Source organism: Balaenoptera borealis, assembly GCF_965194805.1.
Source record: "Balaenoptera borealis genome assembly, chromosome: X".
In the NCBI taxonomy this organism is placed as follows: domain Eukaryota; kingdom Metazoa; phylum Chordata; class Mammalia; order Artiodactyla; family Balaenopteridae; genus Balaenoptera; species Balaenoptera borealis.
In genome coordinates, this window is record NC_138881.1 from 59,745,024 (window position 1) to 59,760,294 (window position 15,271).

The window sequence follows — 15,271 nt, forward strand, 5'->3', positions numbered from 1 at the left end:
ACATTTGATGGAGCAGTTGAGACAGAGACCTTACAGAAGGAAAATACGATCCCTTTGCTCTCTGGCTGACCCCTGATCACTGACTGCAGGACCCCTGTGCCCATTCTCCTGTTGGGTCGTAAGGCTTGCGGTGGAAGGGAGGCTGGCAAATGCTTTCGGCGCGTGCTAGGAGTCAGCCGCCTCCATCTTGACGTTTCATCCTCACCACCCCTGGAGCCCGGCGCCCTCACTCCCCGACCCCCTGTGTAGATGGGAAACGGAGGCTCAGAGCTGTGACTCTAACCGGAAAGGGGAGGCGGGACAGGAGGAGACGGGCCGAGAGGCTTGACAGAGGGAGGCGCTCCCACCATCCCCTTCACCAGCCCACTGCCCGGATCGCCCACGGGCTTGGGGGCAAACCAGAGGCCCTCGACCCCATTGGTTAGGCCTTGAGCCGGCAGGCGAACAAGGCGCCCGCTGGTTGGCTGGGCCCGGACCAATGAGGAGGCCGCAGCGCGGGCGTGTGAGGCGCGCTGAAAGCCGCGCGTCGTTTGGTTTGAGGCGAGCTCGTGCGACGCCTGAGGTGGCTGCCGCTGCCCTCTGAGCGCCGCCCGCCTCGATCGCCGTGACCGCGACCGCGACTCGGGCCATCGACAGTCGCCCCGGTTCCGGCGCCGCCAGGGTAGCGACATGAGCTCCCCCGATAAGCTGTCTGTGTGGGTAACGGTTTTTGGCCCAGAGGGCGGGGAGCGGGCCGGCGTCGGCCCAGGCGGCCCCGCAGTCCTGCGGGGTCCCGACCCAGGCCCCGAGCCCGGGGAGCCGCGGAGCGGCGAGGGCGGGGGCGGCTTCCCGGACCCCGAGGGCTTCCAGTCGGAGCGGGAGATGCTGGAAGCGGGAGGGCCGGTGCTGTGGGGCAGCGAAGGCCGACCTGACTCCCCGGCTGACGTCACGAGGGACCTCCTGGAACTGGCCGAGGAGTCTGCGGCGGGCATCCTGCGGCAGCTGGCCGACTGGGACGTGCTGGACGTCCACAGACACCCGTCCCCGGAGAGCTGCGCCGCCTTCGAAGTGTCCGCCGTGTGGGCCGGCCTCGAGGCGGGTCCCGGGGGTCGAGGAGCGCCCGCCCAGAGCTGTGGGGAAGCGCCGCCGGCTCCGGCCGGCCCTCTCCACCTCGGTGGGCCCGAAGCGGGCCGGGCCTGGGGGAACCCTAAGAGAGGCCCTAAGCGTAGGTTGAAGGTGGCTGCGGATCGCCAGCGGCTCCCCGAGGAAGACCTGGCCTGGCAGCTGTCCGACCCCGAGTCCTCAGATGAGCTCAGTGAGACACAGCTGATGACGGTGAGCACTTACCCCAGAGGAGGAGGCCAGGCCGAGCCCAGCAGACCCGAGGCTCCCGGGGACACTCCCAGACACTCGAATTTCCAAGTCAGAGAGAATTTCCTTCCCGTGCCAGGCTCTTCTCTGTCCTTGGCTCCGCGAGGACTCACTTCGGTTGTGGAAACGCAGGGCGTGGGAGAGCAGGGCATCTCTTCCCCTAGGAAAATGCGGAGCGTGCTCTGGGGGAAGGGGGGCAGCAGGCCCAGCTACCCGGGAGCTGCTGCTGCTGCAGGTGGCCTGCCGCGGGTCACTCCTAGGGAGAAGGGGGCCCAGGAGAAGAAATCCCTCGGGGGAGCCTCCAAACTTGCCCTGGGGAGAACCTTCCCTTCCGGGGGAGTGCGAATCTCGGCACCTCCCCTGGAACCGGCCACCTTGCCCCCAATCTCCGGTATTCCGCTGCTTGGGAGATCCAAGAGGTATACCTTGGTCCTTTCGGGAAATGAACAGTCCAAGCACACCGGTGCTGGGAAGAAATCCGTGGCCAGGCGGGCAAGGGAGTCTGAGGCGGTGGCGGGAGAAGATAAAGACCCAAATAAAGATCCAGCCGCAAAGGGCCAAGTGAGTAGGTCATGCTCCTCCTCTCTCCCCACTCTTCGCCCCCCCCCCAGCTCCAACCGCCCCCAGGACACACGTCTTCACCCATGCTGCCTCCGTCCATCCCTCAGGGGTCGTCATTGGGTGCCCCTCGGTCACTGGGTCATTAGGATGCCAGATCGGGCTCCTTTTACTAGGGACAAACATTAAGGTAACACTTCAGGTGTGCTGGGCCCAGTTCTCCACCCTTGGCCTGTTTCCAACCTCCTCTGCGAGACTGGGGCTGGGATGGAAGGGAGGGCTGGTAGCTGAATTGAGTCCGTGGATCCCTTAAAAGTTTCCCCGAAAAGCCTCAGTATTTAAACTCACCAGCTTCCTGAATCCTACTTCCTAGCTGTTCCCCAGACCTTCCTTGCAGGGGGCCTGGGCTTTCTCAGTGCCCCAGTGTTGTCCCTAGATCAGCTCTGCCTGCTGGCCTGGGGCTGACTGAGGGAGAAAGTGCTAATGAGATCAGCCTTTCAATTCCCTTCCCAATTCCCTGCCTCACCCCGGCCCCGAATCACACAACTCTCTCTCCCTCTCTCTCTCTCTCTCACACACACACATACACACACACAGACACATTCTTAGTCCAAATCGGTGAGAAATTCTTGTTTCAGCTGCCAACTCACAGGCCAGGCACATCTTTTACACGCATGCATGGTGGAAAAGCCTGCAGTGACGACCTCAATACCAGAGGCCCCCAAGATCCAGGAAACTCAGAGCCCTTGGCCCTGAACCAGGGAGAAGTCATGCCCAGGGGGCCTGTCCCCTCAGGTGAGTGTCGTGGGTTTGATATGAGGGGAGGGGAGAGGGGTTGAGGACAGAAACCTCTGGCTCTGTCTCTGCTGGGGGCACAGCCTTGCTCCCAGGCAGCTTCTCCCCCAGGAGACGGGGTGCTGGCAGGGCTGGCCTTGAGCCACATCATCCTCTGTGTGGGGTTTGTGCGGCCGGGGTGATCGGTGGCAGTGCCCCAAACAGCTCCTCCGGGTGTAGACTTGCAGGGGAACAGCCTTTTCTGTTAAGTCCTTTTCGCCCACATTGCTCTCCCACGTGCTGGCTGTGGCTGCAGCTCTGGGAGGGTCGAATCCAGAGCCACAGTCTTTGGGGACCACAGTGGCGAAATGGCTGCCCCTGGGGAACAGGAGAGGCAGGCCCAGAGAGAAGGTTCGGGCTGCTGGGCAGAGCAGGGGCGGCTTGTTGCCAGCGGAGGGTGGTGCTGCCTCACCTCACGTTAGACCCCGCTTGGCCCTTTCCACCTCACTGGGAGCCTGGGAAGCTGGATTGTGTGTCCTTTCCCTCTCAGGTGACCGGCAGCCACTTGACCATCCCCCAAGACCAGAAAGACAGCAGCAGCCACTGGGAACACCGGGCTGTCCTCTGGTAATGCTTCCTCTGCCTCCTGGAAATGCAGGCCCAAACTCGAGGGTGGGATCTGGGTCCAAGTTCAACTGACATGTGTGGGGCCCCCCCTCCCCTGCCCCCATGACGTACCCCACGGAGGGAACCCACCTCCTTTCCACTGAGGAGCCCTTGCCAGTCTAGCCACCCGGCTCTGGGATGGAGGGCCTGGGGGAGAGGAGAAGGTGGAGGAGAGAGGAGGCCAGAGTATACTAATCATTTCTCTTCCTCCTGTGTCTACTGGCCTAGTGTCTCGTGCTACAGAGAGAAATAGACGACCTTAAGGAGAAACTTGGTATGAGGAACCGGGGACGGAGAGCGGTGTCTTAGTGCAGAACCCGGGTGGGCACCTGGGGTGGGGGTGGGCTGCAGGTGCATTCGGCCTCGCAGGGACCAACATCCCTGTGGGGAGGAGAACCTAGCAGGCCTGGCCCTGGAGCCGGCTGTGCATGTCCAGCTGGGCGTGTGTACAAGTAGCAAAGTACTGTCTGGACTGCATGCACACTTTGCCAACCAGACCAGTCCTAGGGAATCTCCTTCTGATAGGACTTTTAGAGATGCCTCGTTGATTTTTCCCTTGAAATGCTGCTTGGTGTGGCTTCTAAGGTTCTTGTTGGATTGTTTGTTTGTGTGTGTGACGATTTCTGACTGGTTGTGGCACGGCCTGAGAGCTGCTGGCACATTTTGTTTCCCTTTAGGAACCGGTTCCACATTCAATTCGGGTGGTGGGGAGTGGTCAGGCCCAGAGCTCTTTGCATCGGGTCTGGAGGGGGTTTCAGGTTGCAGGGCTAGGCGGTTCCTCACGGGGACAGGGGGACGGGCTTCTATATCCCTCTGTCTGGAGCGCCTGCTAATGCCTGTCCCTGTTGCAGCCGCCATGCAGTACCTGGCTGACAAGTTCCAGACCCTTTGAAGTGAGTGTTAACGCACACCGTACCCCTTCCCACAGTCCTGCCTGTTGAGCAGGGCTGGGGGCTGGCCCTGGCTTGAGGCTCCTCCCTGACTCCACTGTTTCACAGGTTGAGCCCAGCGTCTTCCTGCAAGAGGAGCAGCTGGTACCTTTGGGGCCCGGGAGCTGTGGCCAAGCTCGTTCCCTCCTGTTCTGCCTCAGCTGGGGCTTCCTCTCCCCCTTGTTTTGCCCCCGTCCCACCCCAGTTTCACAGCGTTTTCTAATTAAAGTGCCTCTCATATTCTGTGTTCTGCCTTCTCTCTGGAGGGGTAGGGGTAGGGGTAGGGGGCCGGGGCGGGGCGCTGCTCCACGTCAGAGCCTTTTCCAGAACAGTATCTCTGGCATCCTGTGGTGGGGACTCTGGGCCAGCCTCTGCTACCATCCCTGCAGTCAAGCCAGCGGAGTGCCCCACGTCTGGGTCCTGTGTGGGCTCTGCCTGGCGACAGTGGCACGTCCTCCCTTTGCCCCGAAGGCCCTCTTCTAGTTCTCTCCAAACCCCCCTCCTCCTTTGGGGTCTGGCGGTTCCCATTCATCTCTGCCATCCCCCCTCCCCATCAGCAGGAACTCATGACCCCCTTCCAGAGCTCCAACCTGGAAGCTTTCACATCCTCCCTGCCTTAGCCAGCTGACCACCCTCCTCCAGCCTGGTCGTCTCTATACCCTTGAGTGGAAATTGGCCCGTCAGGTTCTATGGCAAGTGTGGTTAGTAGGTCTGTGTTCTTGCATGGTACCCGTCAAATACTCTTCCACCAGCCCCATGACACAGATTTTCCTGGAAATGGTATTTCCATGTCCCAGCTCAATCTCCCAGACTGCCTCTTTAGGACACACGAGATTGAGTCCGAACTTCATGTTCAATTTCCCCCTCAGGGGAGGTTGGGGAGCACTTCCTTCCCTCAGCCAGGACCCAGGGCTGCACCTGCCTGAGACTCAGAGGGACAGATTTGTGTTTTACTGAGGCGAGGGTGGTTCTGCCTGACACCCTTCCCGAAAGACCGGTGTTTTACTACACAAAAGGGGGTATGATGGTAGATAGGACATTCCAGGTTGGTGAGTGTGTGTCCCTGTGTGTGAATAAAAGTAATCAGGGATAATCTCCCTTGAGGGAGAAAGATGTGATTCAGGGAGTAAAGGGAGTAGAGGCTGGTCCAGGTTCTGTGAGGCATTGAATGAGCAAAATCAAGGGTCGGATCTGTTTTGTTCAAGGGTTGTCGTTACATTCCCAAAACATAGGAGGGGGATGATGCAGAAGTCACCAAACCCCACGACAGGGTGTTGGGATGCTCAAAATGTTGGATTCGCTGGAGGAGGCTCTCGATCCTACTCTGTGATCCTATGATGTCTGACAACTACTGTGGGTGTGGATGGAATGAGATTGGGAAGGGTGGCTCCTCAGAGTAGCTCACCTTAGAATCAGGGGACCCATATATGAGACCACCCAACATGAGCTACCCGGGACAGGGGCGGGATGGGCGCAGTGAGGATGGGAAGTAAGGAGTGACTGTACCTGGACAATGGGGAGCACTTGGGTCCACCCTTCCCCCGTATTCTCACGCTGACTCGCTTCCAGAGTTCATGGCATGAGCTCAGGTGGACAGACCACATGTGGGATGGGACAGTCACAGACCTCAGTGTCAGAAAAGATTGTTCGTGGGACTGAATCCTTCCACTCAAACCCCTCCCTGGAGAAGGTGGGCTTGATTGCTGCCCAGGCCTCTGGCTGGATTCCTAGGATGTACCCAGTGCCCCCCACCCCAGCCTGTACCAGGCTTATGATCTAGGCCCTCTTGCTCTGGCACTGCTCCCCACTGAGCTGAGGCCATTACCAATGAGTGTGTGTGCACTTTGAGGAAACAGAGCTAGCTCAGATCTTGGACCTGCCTCTGCCCAGTAGAGACAGTCATTCCAGGTCATGTGTCCCTGCAGACACTCTGGGGAGAGTGAAGAGACCGCCATCACAGGAACTCGCTTCTCAGTGCACAGTATGGAGGTTGTGGGACCAGCTCAGTGGTATGGCACCAACCCCTCCGGCCTGAACCCCTCTGGCTCAGAGCCCATTCCCTCCAGCCTCTAACCACAGTGTGCACACTGGGGAGAAGGTGAAAGCAGCACAGAAATACTGCCCCAAGCCCTCAGGACCCGGCTATATCCCAGACCAATGTGGAGACTGCCATCACAGCCGGGAGAAACCCAACTTCGTCAGGGCTCTTACTCTAGCCCCTCAGGACCCAACCCCACACCTGAATGGGCAGTGATGGCCATTGAGCATAGAAGAAGGCCAAGCTCACACATTTTTCTGGCTCTAGCCCCTTCAACTCCAGACCTGTTTCCCACCCGGGCAGTGACTGCCACCACACCCTAGGGGAAGATGCAGCCCATGCTCACTTCATATCTAGCCCTCCCTCCAGAGCCACTGGGCACATGCAGACTGAACAGGGATGGTCCCACCCAAGAACACACCCTCAAGACTGGGATACATAACTGTCTCACCTAATTTCATAGAGACAGAGAAAGTTTTTAAAAAATGAGTAGACAGGGGAACATGTTTCAAAGTAAAGACAAGAAAAAATGCTGAAAAAAACCCTAAGGAAACTGATAAATAATTTAACTGAGGAAGACTTCAAAGCAGTAGTAATATGAATGCTAACTGAACTGGGGAAAAGAATAGATGAACACAGTGAGAATTTTTAACAAAGAACTAGAAAATATAAAAAGGACCAGTCAGAGCCGAATATAATAACTGAAATTACAAATACACTAGAGGGAATTAACAGCAGATTAGGTGACAGAGAAGGACACATAAGCAGTCTGGAAAGTAGAATAATGGAAATCACTCAATCATAAGAGCAAAAAAAAATTTTTTTTAATGAGAATAATTTAAGGGACCTGTGGGACAACATCAAGCATACTCACATTTGCATTATAGGGGCCCCAGAGGAGAAGAGAGAGAGAAAGGGGTTGAAAATGTATGTGATGAAATTATGGCTGAAACTTCCCTAATCTGAAGAAAGAGACACAGAGGAAGCACAGAGAGTCCCAAACAAAGTGAACCCATACACAGCCACATCAAGATGTATAATTAAAAGGGCAAAAGTTAAAGAGAGAATTCTAAAGTTAGCAAGAGAAAAACAAGAGTCACATACAAGGGAACTCTCAGAAGCCTATCAGCTAGTTTTTCTGCATAAACTTTGCAGGTCAGAAGGGAGTGGCATGATAAGGTTTAAAGTGCTGAGAGGGAAAACCCTAAGACCTAGGATACTTTACCCAGCAAGGTTATCATTCAGAATTGAAGGAGAGATAAAGGCTTCTCAGACAAACAAAAATTAAAAGAGTTCATCAATACTAAACCAACTTTACAAGAAGTGTTAAAAGGTCCTCTTGAAGTAAAAAAAAAAACAAAAACAATGCTACAACAGGAAATACGAAATTAAAGGATGGGGAAAATGTACTGGTGAAGCAACTACATCATAAAGGCTGGGTATTTACCAGTTAAATAAGCTAGTACAAAGGTTAAAAGACAAAAAATGTAAAATCAACTCTAACTACAATAAACAGTTAAATGATGGACATGAAGATGTGAAATATGACATCAGAAACACAAAATGTTGGGAGGTGAGTAAAAAATGTAGAGCTTTCAGAATGTGTTTGAACTTAAATGACTATCGGTTTAAATCAAATTGATATAGGTCAACATAAATGAACTCCATGGTAACCACAAATCAAAGACCTACTATAGATATACCAAAACTAGGGAGAAAGGAACACAAACATAAGACCCAACACAGCCAAAAATAAAAATAAAATAACAAAAAAACAAAAAAACAAAAAACTACAGTGAGGTATCACATCACACTAGTCAGATTGGCCACCATCAAAAAATCTACAAACAATAAATGCTGGAGAGGCTGTGCAGAAAAGGGAACCCTCTTGCAGTGTTGGTGGGAATGTAAATTGATATAGCCACTATGGAGAACAGTAAGGAGGTTTCTTAAAAATCTAAAAATAGGAGACGTGGAGATCACCTTCCTCCCCACAGATACATCAGAAATACATCTACAGGTGGAAGTGCTCCTATAGAACACCCACTGAACGCTGGCCTAAGACGTCAGACCTCCCAAAAGGCAAGAAACTCCTCACGTACCTGGGTAGGGCAAAAGAAAAAAGAAACAGAGACAAAAGAGTAGGGATGGGACCTGCACCAGTGGGAGGGAGCTGTGAAGGAGGAAAGGTTTCCACACACTAGGAAGCCCCTTCGTGGGCGGACACTGCGGGTGGCGGAGCGGGGAAGCTCCGGAGCCACGGAGGAGAGCGCAACAACAGGGGTGCGGAGGGCAAAGCGGTGAGATTCCCGCACAGAGGATCGGTGCCGACCAGCATGCACCAGCCCGAGAGGCTTGTCTGCTCACCCGCCGGGGCGGGTGGGGGCTGGGAGCTGAGGCTCGGGCTTCGGTCAGAATGCAGGGAGAGGACTGAGGTTGGCGGCGTGAACACAGGCTGAAGGGGCTAGTGCACCACAGCTAGCCGGGAGGGAGTCCAGGAAAAGGTCTGGAGCTACTGAACAGGCAAGAGACTTTTTTTTGCCTCTTTGTTTCCTGGTGTGCGAGGAGAGGGGATTCAGAGCGCCGCCTAAACGAGCTCCAGAGATGGGCGCGAGCCGCGGCTATCAGCGTGGACCACAGAGACGGGCATGAAACGCTAAGGCTGCTGCTGCCACCACCAATAAGCCTGGGTGTGAGCACAGGTCACTATCTACACCGCCCCTGCCGGGAGACTGTGCAGCCCGCCACTGCCAGGGCTGTGCCCCTGAGGTGGGAGAGTCAAGTTCAGGACACTGGTCCACAAGAGACCTCCCACCTTCACGTAATACCAAATGGCAAAAATCTCCCAGAGATCTCCATCTCAACACTAAGACCCAGCTTCACTCAACGACCAGCAAGCTACAGTGCTGGACACCCTATGCCAAACAACTAGCAAGACAGGAACACAGCCCCATCCATTAGCAGAGAGGCTGCCTAAAATCATAATAAGGCCACAGACACGCCAAAACACACAACCCGACGTGAATCTGCCCAGCAGAAAGACAAGATCCAGCCTCACCCACCAGAACACAGGCACTACTCCCCTCCACCAGGAAGCCTACACAACCCACTGAACCAACCTTAGCCACTGGGGACAGATACCAAAAACTACAGGTACTACGAACCTGCAGCCTGCGAAAAGGAGACCCCAAACACAGTAAGATAAGCAAAATGAGAAGACAGAAAAACACACAGCAGATGAAGGAGCAAGGTAAAAACACACCAGACCTAACAGATGAAGAGGAAATAGGCAGTCTACATGAAAAAGAATTCAGAAAAATGATAGTAACGATGATCCAAAATCTTTGAAATAGAATAGAAAAAATGCAAGAACCATTTAACAAGGACCTAGAAGAACTAAAGAGGAACCAAGCAACGATGAAAAACACAATAAATGAAATTAAAAATACTCTAGAAGGGATCAATAGCAGAATAACTGAGGCAGAAGAACGGAGAAGTGACCTGGAAGATAAAATAGTGGAAATAACTACTGCAGAGCAGAATAAAGAAAAGGGAATGAAAAGAACTGAGGACAGCCTCAGAGACCCCTGGGACAACATTAAACACACCAACATTCGAATTATAGGGGTCCCAGAAGAAGAAGAGAAAAAGAAAGGGACTGAGAAAATATTTGAAGAGATTATAGTTGAAAACTTCCCTAATATGGGAAAGGAAATAATTAATCAAGTCCTGGAAGCACAGAGAGTCCCATACAGGATAAATCCAAGGAGAAACACACCAAGACACATATTAATCAAACTATCAAAAATTAAATAAAAAGAAAACATATTAAAAGCAGCAAGGGAAAAACAACAAATAACACACAAGGGAATCCCCATAAGGTTAACAGCCGATCTTTCAGCACAAACTCTGCAAGCCAGAAAGGAGTGGCTGGACATACTTAAAGTGACGAAGGAGAGAAACCTACAACCAAGATTACTCTCCCCAGCAAGGATCTCAACCAGATTTGATGGAGAAATTAAAACCTTTACAGACAAGCAAAAGCTGAGAGAGTTCAGCACCACCAAACCAGTTTTAGAACAAATGCTAAAGGAATTTCTCTAGGCAAGAAAGACAAATGAAGGAAAACACCTATAATAACAAACCCAAAACATTTAAGAAAATGGGAATAGGAACATACATATCGATAATTACCTTAAATGTAAATGGATTAAAAGCTCCCACCAAAAGACACAGACTTGCTGAATGCATACAAAAACAAGACCCGTATATAAGCTGTCTACAAGAGACCCACTTCAGACCTAGGGACACATACAGACTGAAAGTGAGGGGATGGAAAAAGATATTCCATGCAAATGGAAATCAAAAGAAAGCTGGAGTAGCAATTCTCATATCAGACAAAATAGACTTTAAAATAAAGACTACTCTAGGAGACAAAGAAGGACACTATATAATGATCAAGTGATCGATCCAAGAAGAAGACGTCACAATTGTAAATATTTATGCACCCAATATAGGAGCACCTCAATACACAAGGCAAATGCTGACAGCCATAAAAGGGGAAATCAACAGTAACACAGTCATAGTAGGGGACTTTAGCACCCCACTTTCACCAATGGACAGATCATCCAAAATGAAAATAAATAAGGAAACACAAGCCTTAAATGATACATTAAACAAGATGGATTTAATTGATATTTATAGGACATTCCACCCCAAAACAACAGAATACACATTTTTCTCAAGTGCTCATGGAACATTCTCCAGGATAGATCATATGTTGGGTCACAAATCAAGCCTTGGTAAATTTAAGAAAAGTGAAATTGTATCAAGTATCTTTTCTGACCACAACACTATGAGACTAGATATCAACTACAGGAAAAGATCTGTAAAGAATACAAACATATGGAGGCTAAACAATACACTACTTAATAACCAAGTGATCACTGAAGAAATCCAAGGGGAAATCAAAACATACCTAGAAACAAATGACAATGGAGACTCGACGACCCAAAACCTATGGGATGCAGCAAAAGCAGTTCTAAGAGGGAAGTTTATAGCAATACAAACCTACCTCAAGCAACAGGAAACATCTCAAATAAACAACCTAACCTTGCACCTAAAACAATTAGAGAAAGAAGGAAAAAAAATACCCCAAAGTTAGCAGAAAGAAAGAAGTCATAAAGATCAGATCAGAAATAAATGAAAAAGAAATGAAGGAAACAATAGCAAAGATCAATAAAACTAAAAGCTGGTTCTTTGAGAAGATAAACAAAATTGATAAACCATTAGCCAGACTCATCAAGAAAAAAAGGGAGAAGACCCAAATCAATAGAATTAGAAATGAAAAAGGAGAAGTAACGACTGATACTGCAGAAATACAAACGATCATGAGAGATTACTACAAGCAACTCTATGCCAATAAAATGGACAACCTGGAAGAAATGGACAAATTCTTAGAAATGCACAACCTGCTGAGACTGAACCAGGAAGAAATAGGAAATATGAACAAACCAATCACAAGCACTGAAATTGAAACTGTGATTAAAAATCTTCCAACAAACAAAAGGCCAGGACCAGATGGCTTCACACGTGAATGCTATCAAACTTTTAGGGAAGAGCTAACACCTATCCTTCTCAAACTCTTCCAAAATATTGCAGAGGGAGGAACACTCCCCAACTCATTCTACGAGGCCACCATCACCCTGATACCAAAACCAGACAAAGATGTCACAAAGAAAGAAAACTACAGGCCAATATCACTGATGAACATAGATGCAAAAATCCTCAACAAAATACTAGCAAACAGAATCCAACAGCACATTAAAAGCTTCATACACCATGATCAAGTGGGGTTTACTCCAGGAATGCAAGGATTCTTCAATATACACAAATCAATCAACGTGATACACCATATTAACAAATTGACGGAGAAAAACCATATGATCATCTCAATAGATGCAGAGAAAGCTTTCGACAAAATTCAACACCCATTTACGATAAAAGCCCTGCAGAAAGTAGGCAAAGAGGGAACATTCCTGAACATAATAAAGGCCATATATGACAAACCCACAGCCAACCTTGTCCTCAATGGTGAAAAACTGAAACCATTTCCACTAAGATCAGGAACAAGACAAGGTTGCCCACTCTCACCACTATTATCATCATAGTTGCGGAAGTTTTAGCCACAGCAGTCGGAGAAGAAAAAGAACTAAAAGGAATCCAAATCGGAAAAGAAGAAGTAAAGCTGTCACTGTTTGCAGATGACATGATACCATACATAGAGAATCCTAAAGATGCTACCAGAAAACTACTAGAGCTAATCAATGAAATTGGTAAAGTAGCAGGATAAAAAATTAATGCACAGAAATCTCTTGCATTCCTATACACTAACGATGAAAAATCTGAAAGTGAAATTAAGAAAACACTCCCATTTACCCTTACAACAAAAAGAATAAAATATCTAGGAATAAACCTACCTAAGGAGACAAAAGACCTGTATGCAGAAAATTATAGGACACTGATGAAAGAAATTAAAGATGATACAAATAGATGGAGAGATATACCATGTTCTTGCATTGGAAGAATCAACATTGTGAAAATGACTCTACTACCCAAAGCAATCTACAGATTCAATGCAATCCCTATCAAACTACCACTGGCATTTTTCACAGAACTAGAACACAAAATTTCACAATTTGAATGGAAACACAAAGACCCCGAATAGCCAAAGCAATCTTGAGAACGAAAAATGGAGCTGGAGCAATCAGGCTCCCTGACTTCACACTATACTACAAAGCTACAGTAATCAAGACAGTATGGTACTGGCACAAAAACAGAAACATAGATCAATGGAACAGGATAGAGAGCCCAGCGATAAACCCACGCACATATGGTCACCTTATCTTTGATAAAGGAGGCAAGCATATACAGTGGAGAAAAGACAGTCTCTTCAATAAGTGGTGCTGGGAAAACTGGACAGGTACATGTAAAAGTATGAAATTACAACACTCCCTAACACTATACACAAAAATAAACTCAAAATGGATTAAAGACCTAAATGTAAGGCCAGACACTATCAAACTCTTAGAGGAAAACATAGGCAGAACACTCTATGACATACATCACAGCAAGATCCTTTTTGACTCAGCTCCTAGAGGAATGGAAATAAAAACAAAAATAAACAAATGGGACCTAATGAAACATAAAAGCTTTTGCACAGCAAAGGAAACCATAAACAAGACAAATAGCAACCCTCAGAATGGGAGAAAATATTTGCAAATGAAGCAACTGACAAAGGATTAATCTCCAAAATTTACAAGCAGCTCATGCAGCTCAATAACAAAAAAACAAACAACCCAATCCAAAAATGGGCAGAAGACCTAAATAGACATTTCTCCAAAGAACATATACAGATTGCCAACAAACACATGAAAGAATGCTCAACATCATTAATCATTAGAGACATGCAAATCAAAACTACAATGAGATATCATCTCACACCGGTCAGAATGACCATCATCAAAAAATATAGGAACAATAAATGCTGGAGAGGGTGTGGAGAAAAGGGAACACTCTTGCACTGTTGGTGGGAATGTAAATTGATACAGACACTATGGAGAACAGTATGGAGGTTCCTTAAAAAACTACAAATAGAACTACCATACGACCCAGCAGCCCCACTACTGGGCATAGACCCTGAGAAAACCATAGCTCAAAAAGAGTCATGTACCAAAATGTTCATTGCAGCTCTATTTACAATAGCCAGGACATGGAAGCAACCGAAGTGTCCATCATCGGATGAAGGGATAAAGAAGATGTGGCACATATATACAATGGAATATTACTCAACAATAAAAAGAAACGAAATTGAGTTATTTGTAGTGAGGTGGATGGACCTAGAGTCTGTCATAGAGAGTGAAGTAAGTCAGAAAGAGAAAAACAAATACCATATGCTAACACATATATATGGAATCTAAAAAAAACAAAACAAAAAAATGGTCATGAAGAACATGGGGGCAAGGCGGGAATAAAGACACAGACCTACTAGAGAATGGACTTGAGGATATGGGGAGGGGGAAGGGTAAGCTGGGACAAAGTGAGAGAGTGGCATGGACATATATACACTACCAAACGTAAAATAGATAGCCAGCGGGAAGCAACTGCATAGCACAGGGAGATCAGCTCTGTGCTTTGTGACCACCTAGGGTGGGGGATAGGGAGGGTGGGAGGGAGGGAGGTGCAAGAGGGAAGAGATATGGGAACATATGTATATGTATAACTGATTCACTTTGTTATAAAGCTGAAACTAACACACCATTGTAAAGCAATTATACTCCAATAAAGATGTTCAAAAAAAAAAAAACTACAAATAGAACTACCACACGACCCAGCAATCCCACTACTAGGCATATACCCTGAGAAATCCATAATTCAAAAAGAGTCATGTGCCAAAATATTCATTGCAGCTCTATTTACAATAGCCAGGACATGGAAGCAACCTAAGTGTCCATAATTGGATGAATGGATAAAGAAGATGTGGCACATATATACAATGGAATATTACCATAAAGAGAAACAAAATTGAGTTGTTTGTAGTGAGGTGGATGGACCTAGAGACTGTCATACATAGTGAAGTTTGTCAGAAGGAGGTAAACACCGTGTGCTAAAACGTGTATGTGGAATCTAAAAAAAAGGTTCAGAAGAACCTAGGGGCAGGAGAGGAATAAAGACGCAGATGTAGAGAATGGACTTGAGGACACGGGGAAGGAGAACGGTAAGATGGGACGAAGTGAGAGAGTGGCATGGGCTTATATATACTACGAAATGTAAAATAGACAGCTAGTGGGAAGCAGCCGCATAGCACAGAGACATCAGCTTAGTGCTTTGTGACCACCTAGAGGGGTGGGATAGGGAGGGTGGTTGGGAGACGCAAGCGGGAGGAGATATGGCAATA

The 15,271-nt window shown here is 48.7% G+C and overlaps 1 protein-coding gene, 2 long non-coding RNA genes and 1 pseudogene across 4 annotated transcripts in view; 2 read left to right on the plus strand and 2 right to left on the minus strand.

Moving 5' to 3' along the window:
* The window catches only part of LOC309620813, a 498,839-nt gene that overhangs the window by 363,698 nt on the left and 119,870 nt on the right, over positions 1-15,271 (minus strand). The window lies entirely within an intron of this gene.
* The window catches only part of LOC309620844, a 260,746-nt gene that overhangs the window by 222,534 nt on the left and 22,941 nt on the right, over positions 1-15,271 (minus strand). The window lies entirely within an intron of this gene.
* On the plus strand, positions 650-2,097 carry LOC309620946 (uncharacterized protein CXorf49 homolog pseudogene; annotated as a pseudogene). The gene has a single exon. The product of its transcript is annotated as an uncharacterized protein CXorf49 homolog pseudogene (transcript).
* LOC309620215 (uncharacterized protein CXorf49 homolog) lies at positions 2,535-4,471 on the plus strand. Its single transcript, XM_082376276.1, has 5 exons — positions 2,535-2,703; positions 3,233-3,309; positions 3,577-3,622; positions 4,200-4,241; positions 4,347-4,471. Exons 1-4 carry the CDS (start codon positions 2,583-2,585, stop codon positions 4,238-4,240), a joined length of 285 nt encoding a protein of 94 aa, XP_082232402.1. The 5' UTR covers positions 2,535-2,582; the 3' UTR covers position 4,241; positions 4,347-4,471.